The sequence below is a fragment of the Carya illinoinensis genome, chromosome 8 (genome assembly GCF_018687715.1).
Source record: "Carya illinoinensis cultivar Pawnee chromosome 8, C.illinoinensisPawnee_v1, whole genome shotgun sequence".
Lineage (NCBI taxonomy): Eukaryota > Viridiplantae > Streptophyta > Magnoliopsida > Fagales > Juglandaceae > Carya > Carya illinoinensis.
Genome location: NC_056759.1, coordinates 30,777,954 through 30,795,063, shown reverse-complemented (window position 1 = coordinate 30,795,063; position 17,110 = coordinate 30,777,954). Strand labels below are relative to the sequence as shown.

Below are 17,110 nucleotides of genomic sequence, written 5' to 3'. Positions count from 1 at the left end.
TGGTGCTAAGGTTTTTGGCCTCTATCTATACGTTACCGACCGACCAATTTTTAATTGCTTTGAATGTCCCAATGATCATTTGTTGTAAGCATCGAGGCTAGCTTTGCTGTGGAAGCCTGCAGGCCCAACTAATGTCATAAAAAAAATGATACATCTTTTTAAGTTTCTTACACACCAGGATTATGTAAATACACTAATTAAATTTGTGTGCATATATAGGTGTAAGTGGTTCTGTTTTCATGTCATGAATGATTTCCTCTACAGTCTACACCACCTTTAAAAAAAAAAAAAAAAAAATCATAAGCCACGTATGGCTACTATTACAACCTTAGCAATGGAAGTATTTGGAAGCTTGGAGAAAGACAAAAATCTTTTTAGTTGAACGAAAAACTTGATACAAAGTGCTCTGCTTTTAATACTAAGAAACAGTCTAGCAGAGACTCTAAACTAACTGATCTAACAAGTTCACGTGTACAGAAAATACAAAATACAATACAATTGTAATGGTCCCCCTCAAGATGGAGTGTAGATATTAGATACACCCATCTTGGACGAGAAATCAGTAGAAGGACAAAAAGAAAGGTTTGGTTAGCAATTTTATGTTCTGAAGCAACATATTCAAAATGACCCCAGCTTGTATCTTGTCATGTATGAGATGATAATCAAATTCTATGTGCATTTTAAACTCATTAAATACTAGATTAGCATCAATACGAAGTGCTGCCTGATTATCACAAAACAAAAGGGCTGGCTTGTTTATGATCAATGTGCAAGTCATTAAGTAAATATAACATCGATCTTCGTCTCTTTATAATAATAAAAAAATAAATAAATATAAAATCCATTGTAATTTTAAAAATGTGGTCAGGTTCTGATTAAATGAAGAATAAATTGTGAGATTATACAAGTCAAGATTTCTAGGTTGTGTAAATGATGTCTGGATGTTAACAGAATACAAGGGAGTATCAATGTTTCTTCCTTTACTAACTCTGATACTCCCTTTTCTAATACACTCAATACTGGTTGTATTATATTCTCATTACAAATACAAGTAAATAATAATTTGCAAAAATCAGATGGGCTGCTGATCAACACTCATCAACTTGGAAAGCCAAATTATTCATGCAATACCAAGGTAGCAAACATTTGTTGATCTGACTCAACCCAGTTAAATCAATATGAGCACTACTGTCTGAACTATAGATGGATACTGTCAGAGCTCGACCTAACACATGATCAAATCAACAAGTCCCACCATATACTATGGAACAAAATACTACCCTGGTACTTACACCTTACTGGATCTATATCGAATAGTTTAAAAGAAAATGCAACCCTTTTTCGCTCTTTAATTAAATGGTCCTATTCTTGTAGTTAGTTTACTTGGGGGAGGTAACAATTCCCCTTCCCAAAAAACATGGGTTGAACGAAAATCCTCCCTACTTGGACAGAAAAGTTATCGCATGACTCACTCAACTATGAGAGGAGGAGCTGGAATTGGTAGCTTTGTTTTATGAGACATTTTCTAACATGTGATTTACTAAAGAAACCATGTATATGGTTATACACATGGATATATAAGATAAAGAAGAAACTCTATAAAACATATGAGTATTCAGATTCAGTAACTTAGGGTTGTCCCCATCCACAACTATATATTGAGCTCGTAGTTGGGGTTAGACGTCGTATGCTATGAACGGTGAATACCCTCTAAGAAGTTAAAAATTATGAAAACTCGAAATTAAAATTTAGATCAGACATGACCATCAACAGGAATGTTTATGTCTAGAAAGAGTTTCATCCCTTAACCATATGGAATTGCTGACAAAATGATGTAGCCACACAGCATGCTACTCAGCAGTTGTTCATGATGAAAATTACTGGTGTATGATATTTTATTAGAAGAAACAGATTAATCAACAATCTGCCAATGTGAAACTTGTTGATTCATAACCAAAGGCATTTCAAAACCAAGTCCAATAAACTCTTAAAACTGAATCAAGATGGACCAAAAAGAATATATGTATTATTAGCCACAGCTTTTCATACAAGAAAACGCCTATAATTACAAAACCAAATGGAAAACAACAAAGGTTGGACAAAATGGCCGTATGACGAATAAACTTTAGATGGTGAGGTGGTATTAATTACAGATAAAAGGAGAGATGGGGCTCATGATATAGGAGTTATAAGGACTAGAAGACACAAAAGAGCACAGCTTGGATAAATTGGTGTATGAGGAACCATAAACAAATCTTAATCATTCGAGAAACCAACAGAAGAAACTGATTTAGCTAAGCTCAATTATAGACGATATACTATTGGGTATCATTCCTATTATTATTGACAAGTCACATAGAATCCAGAACTCATTCTTCATGGCGCAATTCTTTCATTAAGAGGATCGGTCATTTGGAGTAGAATTCATTGGCACAATGCTTGAGTTATCATAATATACTCCTATTTTACTATCAAGAAACATCTATATGACCTTGAATTTACTATAAACAAACATCTGCACCATTCAAAGATTCTAAAGGTAGCTTGAAGATCCTAAAGATAGCATTCTTTATTTAAAGCGTATTTATGTATTCAAAGTGGCTGCAGCCCAAGAATATAATTTCTAACTACCTCACACATTGATCATGATATATAAGCATGAAAAAACTCGAGAACATTAGTCTCAAACAGTGTTACAACACAAGATAAGGCTAGTCTTACAGAGAAGCCGTACTGCAGCAGCAGCTGCAACAACATGATCCGATAAACATTATGTAGCGAAGAGAGAGGGATTGGATGATGCAGTATCTACTTGAACATCAAGCAGTTCAAGACGACGCTCAAGTGTGTCAAGCTTCTCATTCAATGATGCCAACTTGCTCTTCGTTGTAGCCTCTGAAAGAGTACAAGAAGCATAATATGAAATAACACCACATCAACCCCGCAAAACCTGATACTATAACAGGATAGAGCAAAAATCACAAAATGGTTGTGGGCATTCATGTAATGGGGTAATTATGGTGTAAAAATTAATGCAATCCACAATGGAGGGACGTGCTATTCGAACCAAACCCATATCAGCAAATCCGGTACTGCGGAAGAAGGAAAGGAAGGGAATAGAATTGGTTACCAAATTGGACAAGGAAATCGAAGAGGCGTCGAACATTGAGGGAAATGTGAGAGATGAACTCTCGGTTCTCCCAATCTGCTTGCACCGCTATCCCGACGTTCACCGCGTTTGTGATCCCTCCGGCCCTGACCATCCTTCCTTTACTTCTTTTTTCCTCTCTTTCAGAGACACACGAAGAGATCGAGCACAGGAAGTATCAATCCCATTTCAAGTTCTCAAAAAAGCAAATCTATAGTAGAAAAAGATGATCAGCTGGGCTGGCAGGTAAAAGTTGGTTAGTTAGTTTGACTTACTTTTCCTTGATTTTCTTTGAAGCCAAGCAGCCATAAGTACAACTAACTCCGGCCTTGGCACTATTATTACTGAATTGGGGCAGACCCTTTCAGCCTTGCCCTTCGAATACTTCTGGATATTAAAATTGTTTCATTTCACCGTTGCTACGTTATTTATCTTCAAATTTTTAAGTAAAATATAATAAATAATTTAATTTTTTAAATTTTAAAATAATAATAATATTAAAAAATAATATTCTAATAATATTTTATTTAACTTTTAATTTTTATCTAAAACTATCTTAACTCGTCTCATTATCTAAAAATCACACCTTAGTCACGAAGTCCACGACAGAACACAAGTCAGAATCTTCAAGTTCTTTGAAAAAATACTGTGAAATTCCCATTCTTATTTTAGTTAAAATATTTATTGCCTTAATAATGATATTCATTTTTTTACTATTAATTAATATAATAACACGCTTTATTAAAAGAATATAATTTATAATTTTGCATAACGATCCTTAATTTACAATAGAATTGTAAGAAAATCCTTACACACTTTGTTTATTCTGATCCACCCATACAATTTCTTTTTCATTCAAACTATTTTGATGATCCGATCGTTTCAGGTCTACAACTTCCATAATTTTTCAAGTCTGTCATTACTACTTTTCCCTCTCCTTTGCCATTTCTTTCATTTTACCTTACCCTTCGATTGAGCAAAGGATGCTCCATTCAAGGAAAGGGAAATCCAGTCCAATTTAGACTACATTACGCCGGACATCATTTTACATTTCTCGGTAAATACAAAAAACAGACTCCATTAGGACCATGATATTTAACTAAGAAACAAGAAAAGAAAGTCCATGATATGATGCTATTTAACTAAGAAACATGAATTGGCAATTCATTTCAGCTTTTATTGTAACATATAGTGCTTTTACAATCAACATCATCCCAGTTGGGAGCAATGGCTCCAGAATCTAATGCTGGGAATTTCCTTTAGGGTGGTGTAGAAAGATCAAACAAAATCAAGCCTTCATGTTGTTTCTGACAACGAATGTCATGCAGAGGCCGGGACCGGCAATAGTCCGTTGTGCCTGAGCAGTGCCTCTGGTGATGGCTCACGTCCACGGAATTCTGCAAATACCTGGATGCAACAAAGTTTTCATGTGATGGTGCATCATATAAGACTCTACAAATGTCAAATTCAGCAGTCATTATGCAGCTAATGCACCAAAAAACAAATAAGGTTATTTTTCTAACCTCTAGCGGTGCTTTGCCACCTCCAAGCGCAAGGATAGTCTCTCGGAATTTGTGCCCTGTTTCTTTCACAGCCTGTTGCAAGATATATAATCACACTTGATGTTATGTGATCCATGTTAAGTGACATAATTGTGCATTCCAAAATGCAACGAACTATGTAACCAAGTCATTAATAGTGCCAAGTATTATAGTATTCTTGATCCAATAGAGCAGTATTGTAGTCTTTGAGATAATGTACTTCACTTTGGTTCTGTCATAAACATCAAATCATGCTATGGGTACAGGATGGATTTACTCGGTATACCACAATCTAGACATTTGCAATAGGTTTAGCATTCATCAGTTTGTGTATCGTCTTTTGTAATTTCCATTCTCCTTGATTGATGTTTTTGGTTTTTTCTGATATTCGGTTGTATTCTCATATAGTTTCTGCATAACAATATCCCTCTGCTAAAAGTGAGGACTTCAGTAAATTTAGGGTTACCATCCTCTTTCTAAAAGAAAGCCATCAACTACAGGGATCTTAGGTGCAATACAGATATGTATTAGAACTGCAGTTGATATAACATAGATGAAACCGTGGTATATAATAAACCAAAGTACGTTGCAAAACTATGGAGACCTATCCTTCCAGACAGCTTTCCAACATACCTTGCTGTCCTCCAGTCCAGCATCCTCAAATGAAGAGAAGGCATCTGCAGACAGCACCTCAGCCCACTGCCAAATTCAGAAATATGTTTTCAGAATAAATTCAAAAGGAGGAAAAAGGTAAAATAGGCAATCAGTAACAAACATGCTCGAAGGCCACAGTTCAATGAGGGTTCACACTTCAGACAGTAAGAGAAAAATAACTATGAATATTACAGGGAATTGATAATACCTTGTAACTGTAGTATCCAGCTGCATATCCTCCTAATATTCACAAAAATATATATAAAAAAAATATCAAAATATTAGATTGCAGCTAGAGAAGTAAAAATGATGCCAAGAAAGTCAATGTAAATCAGACGGACAGAGAAAAAACCTGCAAATATATGGATGAAACCGCAAAGGAACCTGTCTTCTGCTAGTGGAGGGATCACTTGAGTTCGTTCAGAGACCCTCTGATCAACATCGTATATGGATTCTGTCCCACCAGGAACATACTTTGTATGCAGCTCCAAATCCAGGCTTGCAAACCTTATCTGCAAAAAAAATAATAAAATTGCAAAGAAATCACAACGCCGGTGATGTACACAAACACGTAGAAAATTAATTTATTTCCCTTGGAACCATTACCCAAGTCCTCAAAACATAATCACAGAACGAGTAACATGGGTTTATATTAAAACTTCGATGAGTATGGAATATTACAATCAAGACAACATACCAGGAGAAACAGTAACCTATGTTTTGATCGAAGTAAAAGCTTCAGAAAATAAAGTTTGGGTGCAGTGGGGTGGGTTTGGGGGGAGAAACATAACAGTAATCACAAGAAAGGGACGTTAATATGACAACTAAGCACCAAAAAGGAAGTTTTCATCTCTATGGGCTAGGGAGCCTAGTTTTTACCCCTTTTCTAGTCCTTTCTTTTTTTTTTTTTTCTAGTCCTTTTCTAGTCCTTTCTACAACCCCTTAATTCAACTTCCGCCACAATTTTTATTTCACCTACCTTTCATAGCAAGTTCATCTCTCTTTATTTCAGCCAATTATCCTTCAACCAACATATAAAATATCTACAGACAGATGAATATGCCCTAGCCTGACCAGTCATTAGATTTGAGATTAAGGAATAACACCAACCAAATGCACTGACCTGACGAAGACTTAGTGAGCCAGCACGAAAAGTCCTAGCCGCAAGGAGCTTTAAATATACTTCTTCAGGAAGACTCTCCCCAGTTTCATAATGCTTTGCAATGCTCATCAAAGTATCCCTACAGGGCCCATCAGAAAAAATAAATACTATATAAATATATTAAGACATAACTAGTTTTCATAAGAATAGATGATGATGTAACTATAAACAACTAAAATGCTAATGACCTGCATATTATCAGATGATATTACTATTACAGGAAAAAATGTTCTACATTTGGGCCCTTAAACTAAGATTGTTATGGGAAAGGAGAGGTCATAAAAATTTTAATGCCCTAGCTGAGAGATCTATGAAGACATATTTACCTGTGGTAACACCAGTTTTCCATGAACTGAGAAGGTAACTCAACAGCATCCCACTCTATCCCCCGGATACCAGAAACTAGACCCTCATCTTCTTTGGTCAGCATATGCTGGAGCGCATGACCAAATTCATGGAAGACAGTCTCAACCTACAAATTAGTCATCACAGAATCTGAAAACAATTTTTTAATGGGTAAGATAAAGATTTTATTATAATGAAAAGAGTCCTTCTAAACTCATGCCCGGCCACAACCACACTGCTTAAGTGGAACATGCACGTCAGATTAAAAGCAAAACAACACCAGGTCTGCTTAAAAAACATGATTTCCCCTTACTTTCAAATCCTGATTCTAGCAATTGAATGACCAAAACCCCAAAAAAAGTGAGAAAATTTGTTGAAGCTGAACTCCATCACGAGACATTCAATCTGCTTCCATCTTCAGTGGCTGAATTGCAACATACAGCAATCGCAGCACATCCTCTCATCCAGTGACCCGTAAGCCATCGGCCCTTCCAGATATTTTTCTGTCTTTAATGGCTGAATCGCAACACATGATAGCCAGTTTTCATCCTCCTACCCAACAAGCTTCAGCCATTCACTTTCACTATCAACCCTTCTATTCCGCCCTTGTGCAGTTCATGATAGTTTCATTACACAGATATGAACTCCACCTCATTTTTTAGAAGAAGTCTTTTTTTATGATTTTTTTTTTTTTTTGGATGAATAATTTTTTTGGATATGGAAAACGATTTCATAAACCCATCACTTTCATTTGTAAATCGTTCTCACAAAAATGACATGAAGATTATTTTGGGTCACTTTAAAAAACGAGAAGTTCACAAAATTATTGGTCAACTTTGTCTAGGGAAAATTGAATGCAGATGTTTTTGGGTCTGTTTCTATGGTCACTTTCAAGAATGTTGCAGTGGGAAATAAGGAAAACCTATGGATTTGGGGATAATGGCTGGGGCATGAAGATGGAGCTCTGATCTGTGATTTGGGGACGTGAAGATATGAAAATGAATTGAAGTTGTGTGTTTAGTGCAAAGCTATGTGTTTAGAGTAAAGTGTGAAGGAAGACTTTGCTGCCTAGCTTTATGAAGTTGTGCGCTTTAGACTTCAATGAAGTTAGAGTTTCGAGGTGGCAGTGTGGTCGGGTGTGTCATTTCCTGGGCCTGCAGACTGTATTTTTCTAATCATAAGGGAGTTACCCCAGCACACAGGAAGCATAGAAGACATTTACCTAACAAAGAGAAGAAAAAAGAGCTAAAAGTTCTTGATTACAAATAGAAAGAGCAACACTATCTTGGGCCATTATCTAATGATAAAGGGTCTTTAAACGGAAGAAACCATACAAAGCACGATGAGATCACCCTCAAGGTGTGCATTGGGGATTGCAAACTACCCTTTCCAACATGTTAGGAGTTCCACTACCCGAGAAGGCATCACCTAAACAATGCCAAAGGTCAAACATCATGTTCCATACGATGCTAGCAACCTGAACACACACACACACAAAAAAAAAAAAAAAAAAATGATCCACTGATCCCCGCTTTTCTTACGTGTAACAATGATCAACCATTATCATGCCCCTCCCCCTCTTCCTCATGTTGTCCACGGTAAGAATCTTCCCTAATACTATTGTCCAAGTGAAAAATGTAACAAGGGGGAATTATTTCTCCAAAGAAGCTTCTAAGGGAAAAGGGTCCCATCATGAGGACACAACATGTTGTAAAATGATCTCACTTCAAACACGCATCTCAGATGGAACCCAAACCATTTTATCTTCCTCATTTCATCCCACCCTAGACAAGGAAAATATGCCAAAGAAAGAAGAAAAGAGATCCACCTCCCAGTCATTAGGCCCCCTGTTAAAGATTACACAACAATAAATAGAATAGTGCACGAGATGATAATGATTTGCCACATAAGTATCCTTAACGCAAGCAATTCTGAGTAAATCTGAGTAAGTACTTTTCAAGGATTGATAACCACATCACACATAATTCCAAAAGCAAATCTTGGATCTGTCATCCATCACAAATCTAGTAAAATGGGAGAAGTCCCCCCAAGCTCTTCTAATGTTCATCCAAAGACCAATCCCAAAAGCCTCGTTTACCACATGTGAGCACCAACCTCTTCCCATACTTCCATATTACGTGTCTATGACTCTATTAGCTCCATCCAAAGGCTCTCTCTTTCATGGGCATAACGTCATAGCCCCTTTCTCAAAAGGATTTTGCTAGAGAAAATTAAGTTCCACATCCATAACCCACCCTTGCGACCAGTGAACATGCATCCATAATGTCATAGCCCCTTTCTCCTCATTTCATCCCACCCTAGACAAGGAAAATATGCCAAAGAAAGAAGAAAAGAGATCCACCTCCCAGTCATTAGGCTCCCTGTTAAAGATTACACAACAATAAATAGAATAGTGCACGAGATGATAATGATTTGCCACATAAGTATCCTTAACGCAAGCAATTCTAAGTAAATCTGAGTAAGCACTTTTCAAGGATTGATAACCACATCACACATAATTCCAAAAGCAAATCTTGGATCTGTCATCCATCACAAATCTAGTAAAATGGGAGAAGTCCTCCCAAGCTCTTCTAATGTTCATCCAAAGACCAACCCAAAAGCCTCGTTTACCACATGTGAGCACCAACCTCTTCCCATACTTCCATATTACGTGTCTATGACTCTATTAGCTCCATCCAAAGGCTCTCTCTTTCATGGGCATAATGTCATAGCCCCTTTCTCAAAAGGGTTTTGCTAGAGAAAATTAAGTTCCACATCCATAACCCACCCTTGCGACCAGTGAACATGCATTGACCCACTTAGTAGTACGAAGCTTGTGCTCCCCCCCCCCCCCCCCCCCAACAACAAAAAAAAAAGGAAATATAGTTGTAACTTCTCCAATGGAATAGCAACTCCCACAAAGAGAAGGAAAGGAAACATATAATAGGTGGGCAAGTTGGATAACATGCTTACATCAATTTGCGGCCCCCATCTTTTGACAAGCATAACCACTTCCAGCCAGCTAGATGACACTCCATCTTCTTATTCTTCTCAATAATGCCATCCCAGATAGCCTTGGTCTTGAAGGGAAGCCCATGATATTTCATGGGTAAGGAAGAGATGTTTGCGAAAGCCTCACTACATTTTCAACTATGTCAGCCAGAAGCAATTCTAACTTAGCCAAATTCACATTCAATTGGATACTCCTTCAAAACATAAAAGTAAATGAGATGGCCATAAATGGCCTCACAAAATACTAGTGTCATAGGCAAATAACAAATGAGAGAGACTAAGCTCAGTTCTATTCCTGGTCCCCAGAAAACCCCACAAAAATCCCTTGTTCAAACATAGCAGAATCATCCTGCTCAAAGTCCCCAAAACAATAAAAAAGAGTAAATGGGCTCCCTTTGACATATACCTCGTGAATTGCTGAAGAGGACTATAGGAGTAACATATACCAAAACTGAAACAGATTTAAGAAATGCAATCGGTGATCCAACAAAGCCATTTCTCCCCAAACCACACCTTTTCAATGTCCAATTTTACAGAGCAGTCTTACCTTTATTGGCGATAACAACCAAGTCAAGAATCCACCCCTGTTGACAAAGGGATTATGAGAGTTGGAAAGGACCACCCCACTAAGCGAATAGGCTGAAAATCCTTAACATCAAAGGTCCTGGACTCCTTTGAAATATGAGCAATGAATATGAAATAAGACTCATCACAATGTTGCATTTTACCTTCATAATGTCTTCCTTCAAAAGATCCCAACAAGTTTGGGAAAAATCCATAAATAGCCCCTCTGTGCTTGGTGCCTTAATTCTATTTTGGGATTCGCTACCACGCACACATCACTCTTTTCGAAGGATCTTTCCACCCATACATTCTCAGCCTCCTCAAGGGATGCAAAAGAATCATAGGGTTGCTGGCCACCCCCACAAACCCACAGGATGATCAGACCATCCCTATAATGGGTTTTCAAGGGTGCTCCAACCATCCCCAAAGCTTTGTGTGGATGGCAGACAGCCCACGGGAGCTTTTCTTTTACTTTTTCAGGTTTAAAAAAGTACAATAGATAGTTTTTTTAATTAAAAAAAAAAAAGTTTGGTGCTTATAGGAGTTCTACCATAATTCCAATCAAGACATCATGTATTGTCCCCAAATAAAAAGAATAGGAATGCCCATTCTTTGCACTAAACATTACCTGATTTTGCAAACCTCTGCTTTTCAATGATGATACATCATTCCTCAAAAGTAGAGCACACAAGTAAATGATAATTTCTACTCGGTAGTATTACATGAGAATACCAAAGAACAAAGCCAAAACGCGGAGACAAGGGAAATTAAGGTAAGACATGTTGCTCTGTGGATTCCATAGCAAAATGGCGGGTGCAAATGCAAAACTTCTTTTTGATGTTGAGGAATGGCAGAGATCATGCAACCACAACATGCCACTAACCCAGATAAACCCTGGACCTGTGTAACGTGTCCCCCAACATACAAATCACACCCAAGGGTTCAAACCTTAGAGCTGGAGGGAACGTACCACTAAAATCAAGACCCTTATCATTTGAGATAACCCCTTGGGGTTTGGTGCAAATGCATAACTGCTCATATATACAGGTATTCATCTGCTCCTAGCCCAGACACAATTTGTATGTTTTTATTGAATAATCAGAACGTAAAAGAAACCAAGCTTATCATATCATTTTTTTTTTAATTCGAGATAGATTAAGCACATTACCATTAAGAGCATTATCCAAAACCTGATATATTTATTAAAGAGCAGTCCACCAGATGGATGGACCCAAAAACCCTAATCTTAACTAAATGACGGAGTGAGTCAGATATGCCTCTTCCAATTCAGCCATTGCATATACAACAGAACTGAACCATGATCTTTAAGGGGGACGGCTTTTAAATAATGAAACTTTAGCCAGCATATACAAAATGACATCACAAAAACCTCTAGGTAATATCATTAAAAAAAACCTAAGACAATGACAATGTTTATAATGCCTACATTGAGATAGGTGAGAAATATATAAGTCAGAACAAAGCTGTGAATCCAGTTAAAGCATATAAACATTCATACATTTAAAAATTCCAAATAAACTCGGCCTGAGTCTATCAAACCAGGCCAAGTGTGTCAGTGCCATTCTACATCATCATAGTGGCTAAAAATTATAGATAATAAAAAGGCAATGTATCCAAGTTTACCTCACGGAAAGTCATTAGGCTTGGTTTTTCCCCCACTGGAGGTGTTTGATTGCACACCATGTGGGCAACAGGCAACCTCGCAGAGGCACCATCACGTGCCAACACACTACTTCGGCCAACAACCTCATCCATCCATGCACCTCCCCTTTTCTCAGATGGTCGAGCATACGGATCAAAATAGAAGTATGCAATAGGACCACCTGAAGAGTCTTTGACACAATAGAATCTAACATCATTGTTCCAAACCTAAAAATAGCAACCATATATCAATGGGATAAAATGAATGGTCAAAGTTGCACAAAAGAAAGTACAAAATGACGAAGATATATATATATATTTGGAAAAGTAGGAAGAAAGAAAACATAATACCGGAGCTAGACCGTCAGCTGGCTCAATATCAATTCCAAACAATCCGTTTGCAAGGTTAAAAAGGCCATGCATAACCTTTGGCAAGGAGAAAAAAGGACGTAGTTCTTCCTGTTGAAAATCAAAAGGGGAGACACATAAGTAGCAAGAAAGCAAGAATGTTCCAACATTCAAAGACTTATTATTATTATTATTATTTATTGGCACCAGCTCTCGAAGAACAAAATCCCAACTAATCCTGAGGATGCATAGGCCTTGGCAAGGAGTTTCCCGCAAGTGCACCTCAGGTATTTCAAAAGGAAGTTCCACCAATCCGATGACCCCTAGAAATTGTTTGCACACAAGAGGATTTGAACCTTAGACCTGGAGGGAGCATACCACCAAGACTAAAGCCTTTACCACTTGAGCAAACGCCTAGGGGTTTCCAACATTCAAAGACTTATGCAAGAACACACACGATCCAACCTCATTGATGTCAAACTTTGACTCGCGAAGCCTCTCACTCCAAAAGCTTATGTCCCAATGGTTCAAATTGTCAGCTTCTACTGCACCCTGATTCTTGGAGAAGGTTTTTATGTCATCCATATCTGCAAGAATCAAGCATGCAGTCTAGTCCTCAGGCACTTCTAGTATAAAGGGTATTCATTGAAAAACATTCCCATTAAGGAAACTTGAGAATTGTTTGAAGAAGAGATTAACAACATAAAAAAGTAGGGTTAAAAAACCTTCTCAGATAATAAAACAACAACGGAAATAACATTGTTACCTATAAAAAGTGCATCATGCAAAACTTCTATGTATGTATATAAGTACATATACTTCCCTTATTAAAAAATGTATATAAGCATATATAAACAAACAAACACACATTCAAAAGTTAATACTAAGTTAAGTTTTAATGTGTCAATGTGACCTATGCAGTATATTTTCAATGAAAAATTAAGCAACCAAACCATGTTTCCAAGACTGCAGAAAAGTTTTAAATAGACAACACCATAGCTGAATTAATTTATATTATTTGAAGCAGTAAAGGCTCACAAGAACTTCTTAGCAAAAAAGTCTCTCAAGAACTAACCTAGAGGTACTTATCAAAAAAAAAAAAAAGAACTAACCTAGAGGTTAAATATAGATATATACACCAACCCATTCACAACCATGAAGAAAGTATATACACTTCACTAACCTTGAACCGCAGCATTCCAGGAAGCAGTACGAAGTTTTTCCAGAAGCTCTTCTGCCTTTTCAACGGTAGCCATTTTAGTTGCCATGCTTACCTGATGAAATATACTTCAGCAGGACTCACTTTTTTTAACAAGTAATGCAGCAAGTCTATCATAAGAAAGTGATTCAATTATACTATAACATACCTCAGCATAATTATTGTAATTGAGAAGCTTAGCCTTTTCCAACCTAAGCTTCAAAATCTGTTCAATTATCACCGTATTATCCAAATCTCCGCTAGATGCACGAGCTACATAAGCACGGTATACTTCTTCACGCAAAGACCGATTTCGAGCATGTTGCATGACAGACATAAAGCTAGGAGTATCCAATGTTATTATCCAAGGCCCATTCTCAGCAGTAGCATTTTCATAACCCTGTTGGCATACACAGATGCATCAGAAATTCTAGATAAGACACAGCAAAACCAATCCAGTAGGATTTAGGAATGGATCAAACCTTAAATAAGCAAAATAAAATGGATTCCAACAAGCAATACCTTAGACACTGCTTTTTGTGCAGCCAATCCAAGAGCAGTTGCTGGCAATCCTTCGATTTCTTTCTTATCTGTAATTAATTTTTCAAACTTCTTTGTGGCATCCAAAACATTCTCCTCAAATTTTTGAGATAATCTTTTCAATTCCTGAAACGAATTTGAGGTAAAAAGCAAGTGATGCCCAAGCCAAGCGGCAAACTAAACTTTGAGGGTGAGAATCATCACCACCAGCTTTATTTGGTCCATGTTATATAGTTAATAACTTGACAACTACTAAGCCAACTTCCAATGACGGCAGAAGCCAAAGCAAGAATCAAGAATTCTTCAGCATGCACATTACCCTTTTCCCATCCTCAGTATGGAGATGATAACCATTCCCTCATTTTGTTATGAGAGAAATAGCAACATTTATGTGCATTTTTGCAGAATAACATAAAACTCTATATTTAGCACAAAGAAAAAACTGACTACCGGATGAAAAAGTTAAGTTCAAAATGGAAAAGTAACCATTTAAAATTTAAAAATAAATATTAAAAAAATAAAAAACCTGTTCGATTTTGTTAAATTGGTCTCTTTTATCATCTTCTAGAGAAACACCATTAAGAATCGCTTCCTTTATTTGGGCTGCATGGGAACAAGAGGAAAGTAACTGTGAAGTATCAGAGAATGCATGTTGAACCCAAGACATGTAGAAATGATAAAATTAAGTTAGTAATTACACTGCATGTGATCGAGTTTTAATATAGAACTGGGTTACCCAATAACCTCATTTAAAAAATTAAAGAAAGAAAAAACAAATCATTAAGTGAATCAAGTTTACAACAAGAAAGCTACGCAGCACCGGCACACATATATGTAGTCAAGGTAAAACAAAAACTAGGCCTAGTTACTTTCCAGAAGGAAAAAAAAAAATATTATTTTTCAATCAGTTGCATACCCAAAAACCTAATCAGCTGCCCAAACCAACCAAGTCCTAAAGCCAAACATGGTAGAAATCAGATATATATATATATATATATAAAAGTAAAGTATGGTCCATGGAGGCTATTTCCCACAAATTAAAACAGACATATTGCTCCCTTAACAGAATATATCCTGCAAGTGATACTTTCTTTCTTTATTTATTGACCGGTAAAAGTGCTCTACCAAATAAGATTAGAACCAAAAACTAAAGAGCCAAAAAAGACAAAAGGGCAGATACCCTCTCCACTAAACATGTTATATAAGATATTTGAGATGCTCACCCTCCACAATACGTTTACGAGCATTGCTCAGTGACTGCCAATCAGGAGATTCTTGAATAGTTTTAAACGCATTGTAAATTGGTTTACTTTGTCCCAATCTCAGCTCAAATTTAACTTTCTCAGGCTGCAAACCACAAGTAAACAATGTTAGCACTAACTAACAAGTATGGTAACATGAAAAAGGAAGGCACAAATTCATGGACAAGAAACAAGTCAAATCAAGTTCAAAGAACAATTAATATCCCTTGGTTGGGTGTATCTGCTGCCTTCTCATCTGTTCATAACCTTCCACAACATCTTAAGGGGGTTTTATTTTAGATAATTCTGGTCTCTCTCGTTTCAGGAATTCAAAATGGCATTTTATTGTATAGAATCATTGCAGTTTGTTTTTATTGCCTCAGTCTAAATTGTATGAGGTTTATACTGTAATGTTTTTCTATTTCTTTAATAAAGCTCGATCATTTCCAATAAAAAGAAAATGCTATAAAACAACCCTAGCTAAAAATACTATAGGGTGCTTCTTTCTTAGAGTCAAGAAGATGATGTATGGCTGGAATCGTTGGATCCTTTCCCGATACCGGAACGAAACAAATTTCTGGCTTAGTCACTCACAAATTAAAAAGGAGAAATTGAATCCTAAAACATCGATCTCTGCGTTTTAATTCTAGTTTTATGATTTTCTTGCTAAAGGAACAAAAAAACCGGGGTTTTTACACCTAACATGGCACTGCAACTGCCAGCATATTGGTATACTATATAGAAACCTGAACTTCTTCAATGGCAGAACGGAGCTCAGGAGAATCTTTTACACTCTTGAGATGATTAACAATCCCCCAAACCAGAGACAACCGGTCTACAATCTTCTCCAATGGCTCAACCAACTTCGGCCATGAAGGCTCCACTCGGCGCTCCAATTCTACCAAATCATCCTCCTGCAAAAACCCAGTTATTAAAAAGAAACAAAATTAAATTAAAGTCTCAGTAACCAAACCACGACAAAGCTCAAAACAACAAGGGAAAACCCAGGAAGTGGTCTAACACATAACGAAATAATCAAAATCACAAACAAATTTCAGTTGACACTAGAAATTCAGAAACTTGAACAAAACGCAGAGAACCCAAAAGCACAACAAAAAGAAAACCAGCAACACCAGAGAGAGAGAGAGAGAGAGAGAGAGAGAGAGAGAGAGAGAGAATCTTTTAAAGACCAAGAAACCAAAACATTCTTTTTATAAGGAAAACCAAACCATGGACATCAAAAAAAAAAAAAAGTAAAACCAAAAACATAATAGGAAAAACAAGCAAATCAAAATAAAACAAAACATACAAGCTTCTTCAAGATGGCACGGATCCCAGGGCAGACGTGCTTGGCCTCGACGACATCGAACGGGGGGAATTCAAAGTCCTGTAAAAGAGGGTTGACTCCGATGGGTGGTGGGTCGGCAGCAGCAGCGGCCGCCATTGATGGGGCAGAGAGAGAAGAGCAAGAGTAAGAGAGTGAAGGGGCGGCAGAGGTGGACTTTTGGAGGGTACGAGTGCAGAAGGAGAAAGAAGAGGACCAGAGTTGACAAGCACTGGATTTATTCAGGGATTGTTTGGGAGACGAAAGGGAACGTGGAGTGCGCTTTAGGAGTGAGTGAATTGAGCTGGTGACGGAGATTCGTGTTGCCAACAACATGTTGGGCTATGCCTATTTTGGGTGTCACAGACACC

At 37.2% G+C, this 17,110-nt stretch overlaps 2 protein-coding genes across 2 annotated transcripts; both read right to left on the bottom strand.

Annotated features, from left to right (window-relative positions):
* Positions 1-2,540: 2,540 nt before the first annotated feature.
* Positions 2,541-3,541, bottom strand: LOC122317865 (protein BRICK 1). The gene is made up of 3 exons (XM_043134913.1): positions 3,424-3,541; positions 3,131-3,288; positions 2,541-2,895 (listed from the first exon to the last, which is right to left on the bottom strand). The coding sequence occupies exons 2-3, from the start codon at positions 3,261-3,263 to the stop codon at positions 2,771-2,773; spliced, it is 258 nt and encodes an 85-aa protein (XP_042990847.1). The 5' UTR covers positions 3,264-3,288; positions 3,424-3,541; the 3' UTR covers positions 2,541-2,770.
* Positions 3,542-4,285: 744 nt separating this feature from the next.
* On the bottom strand, positions 4,286-17,110 carry LOC122317864 (probable cytosolic oligopeptidase A). The gene is made up of 17 exons (XM_043134912.1): positions 16,725-17,110; positions 16,162-16,329; positions 15,398-15,521; positions 14,701-14,777; positions 14,157-14,300; positions 13,804-14,034; positions 13,620-13,710; positions 12,902-13,023; positions 12,440-12,547; positions 12,071-12,316; positions 6,832-6,977; positions 6,467-6,584; positions 5,696-5,855; positions 5,552-5,583; positions 5,323-5,388; positions 4,672-4,743; positions 4,286-4,555 (listed from the first exon to the last, which is right to left on the bottom strand). Exons 1-17 carry the CDS (start codon positions 17,073-17,075, stop codon positions 4,469-4,471), a joined length of 2,343 nt encoding a protein of 780 aa, XP_042990846.1. The 5' UTR covers positions 17,076-17,110; the 3' UTR covers positions 4,286-4,468.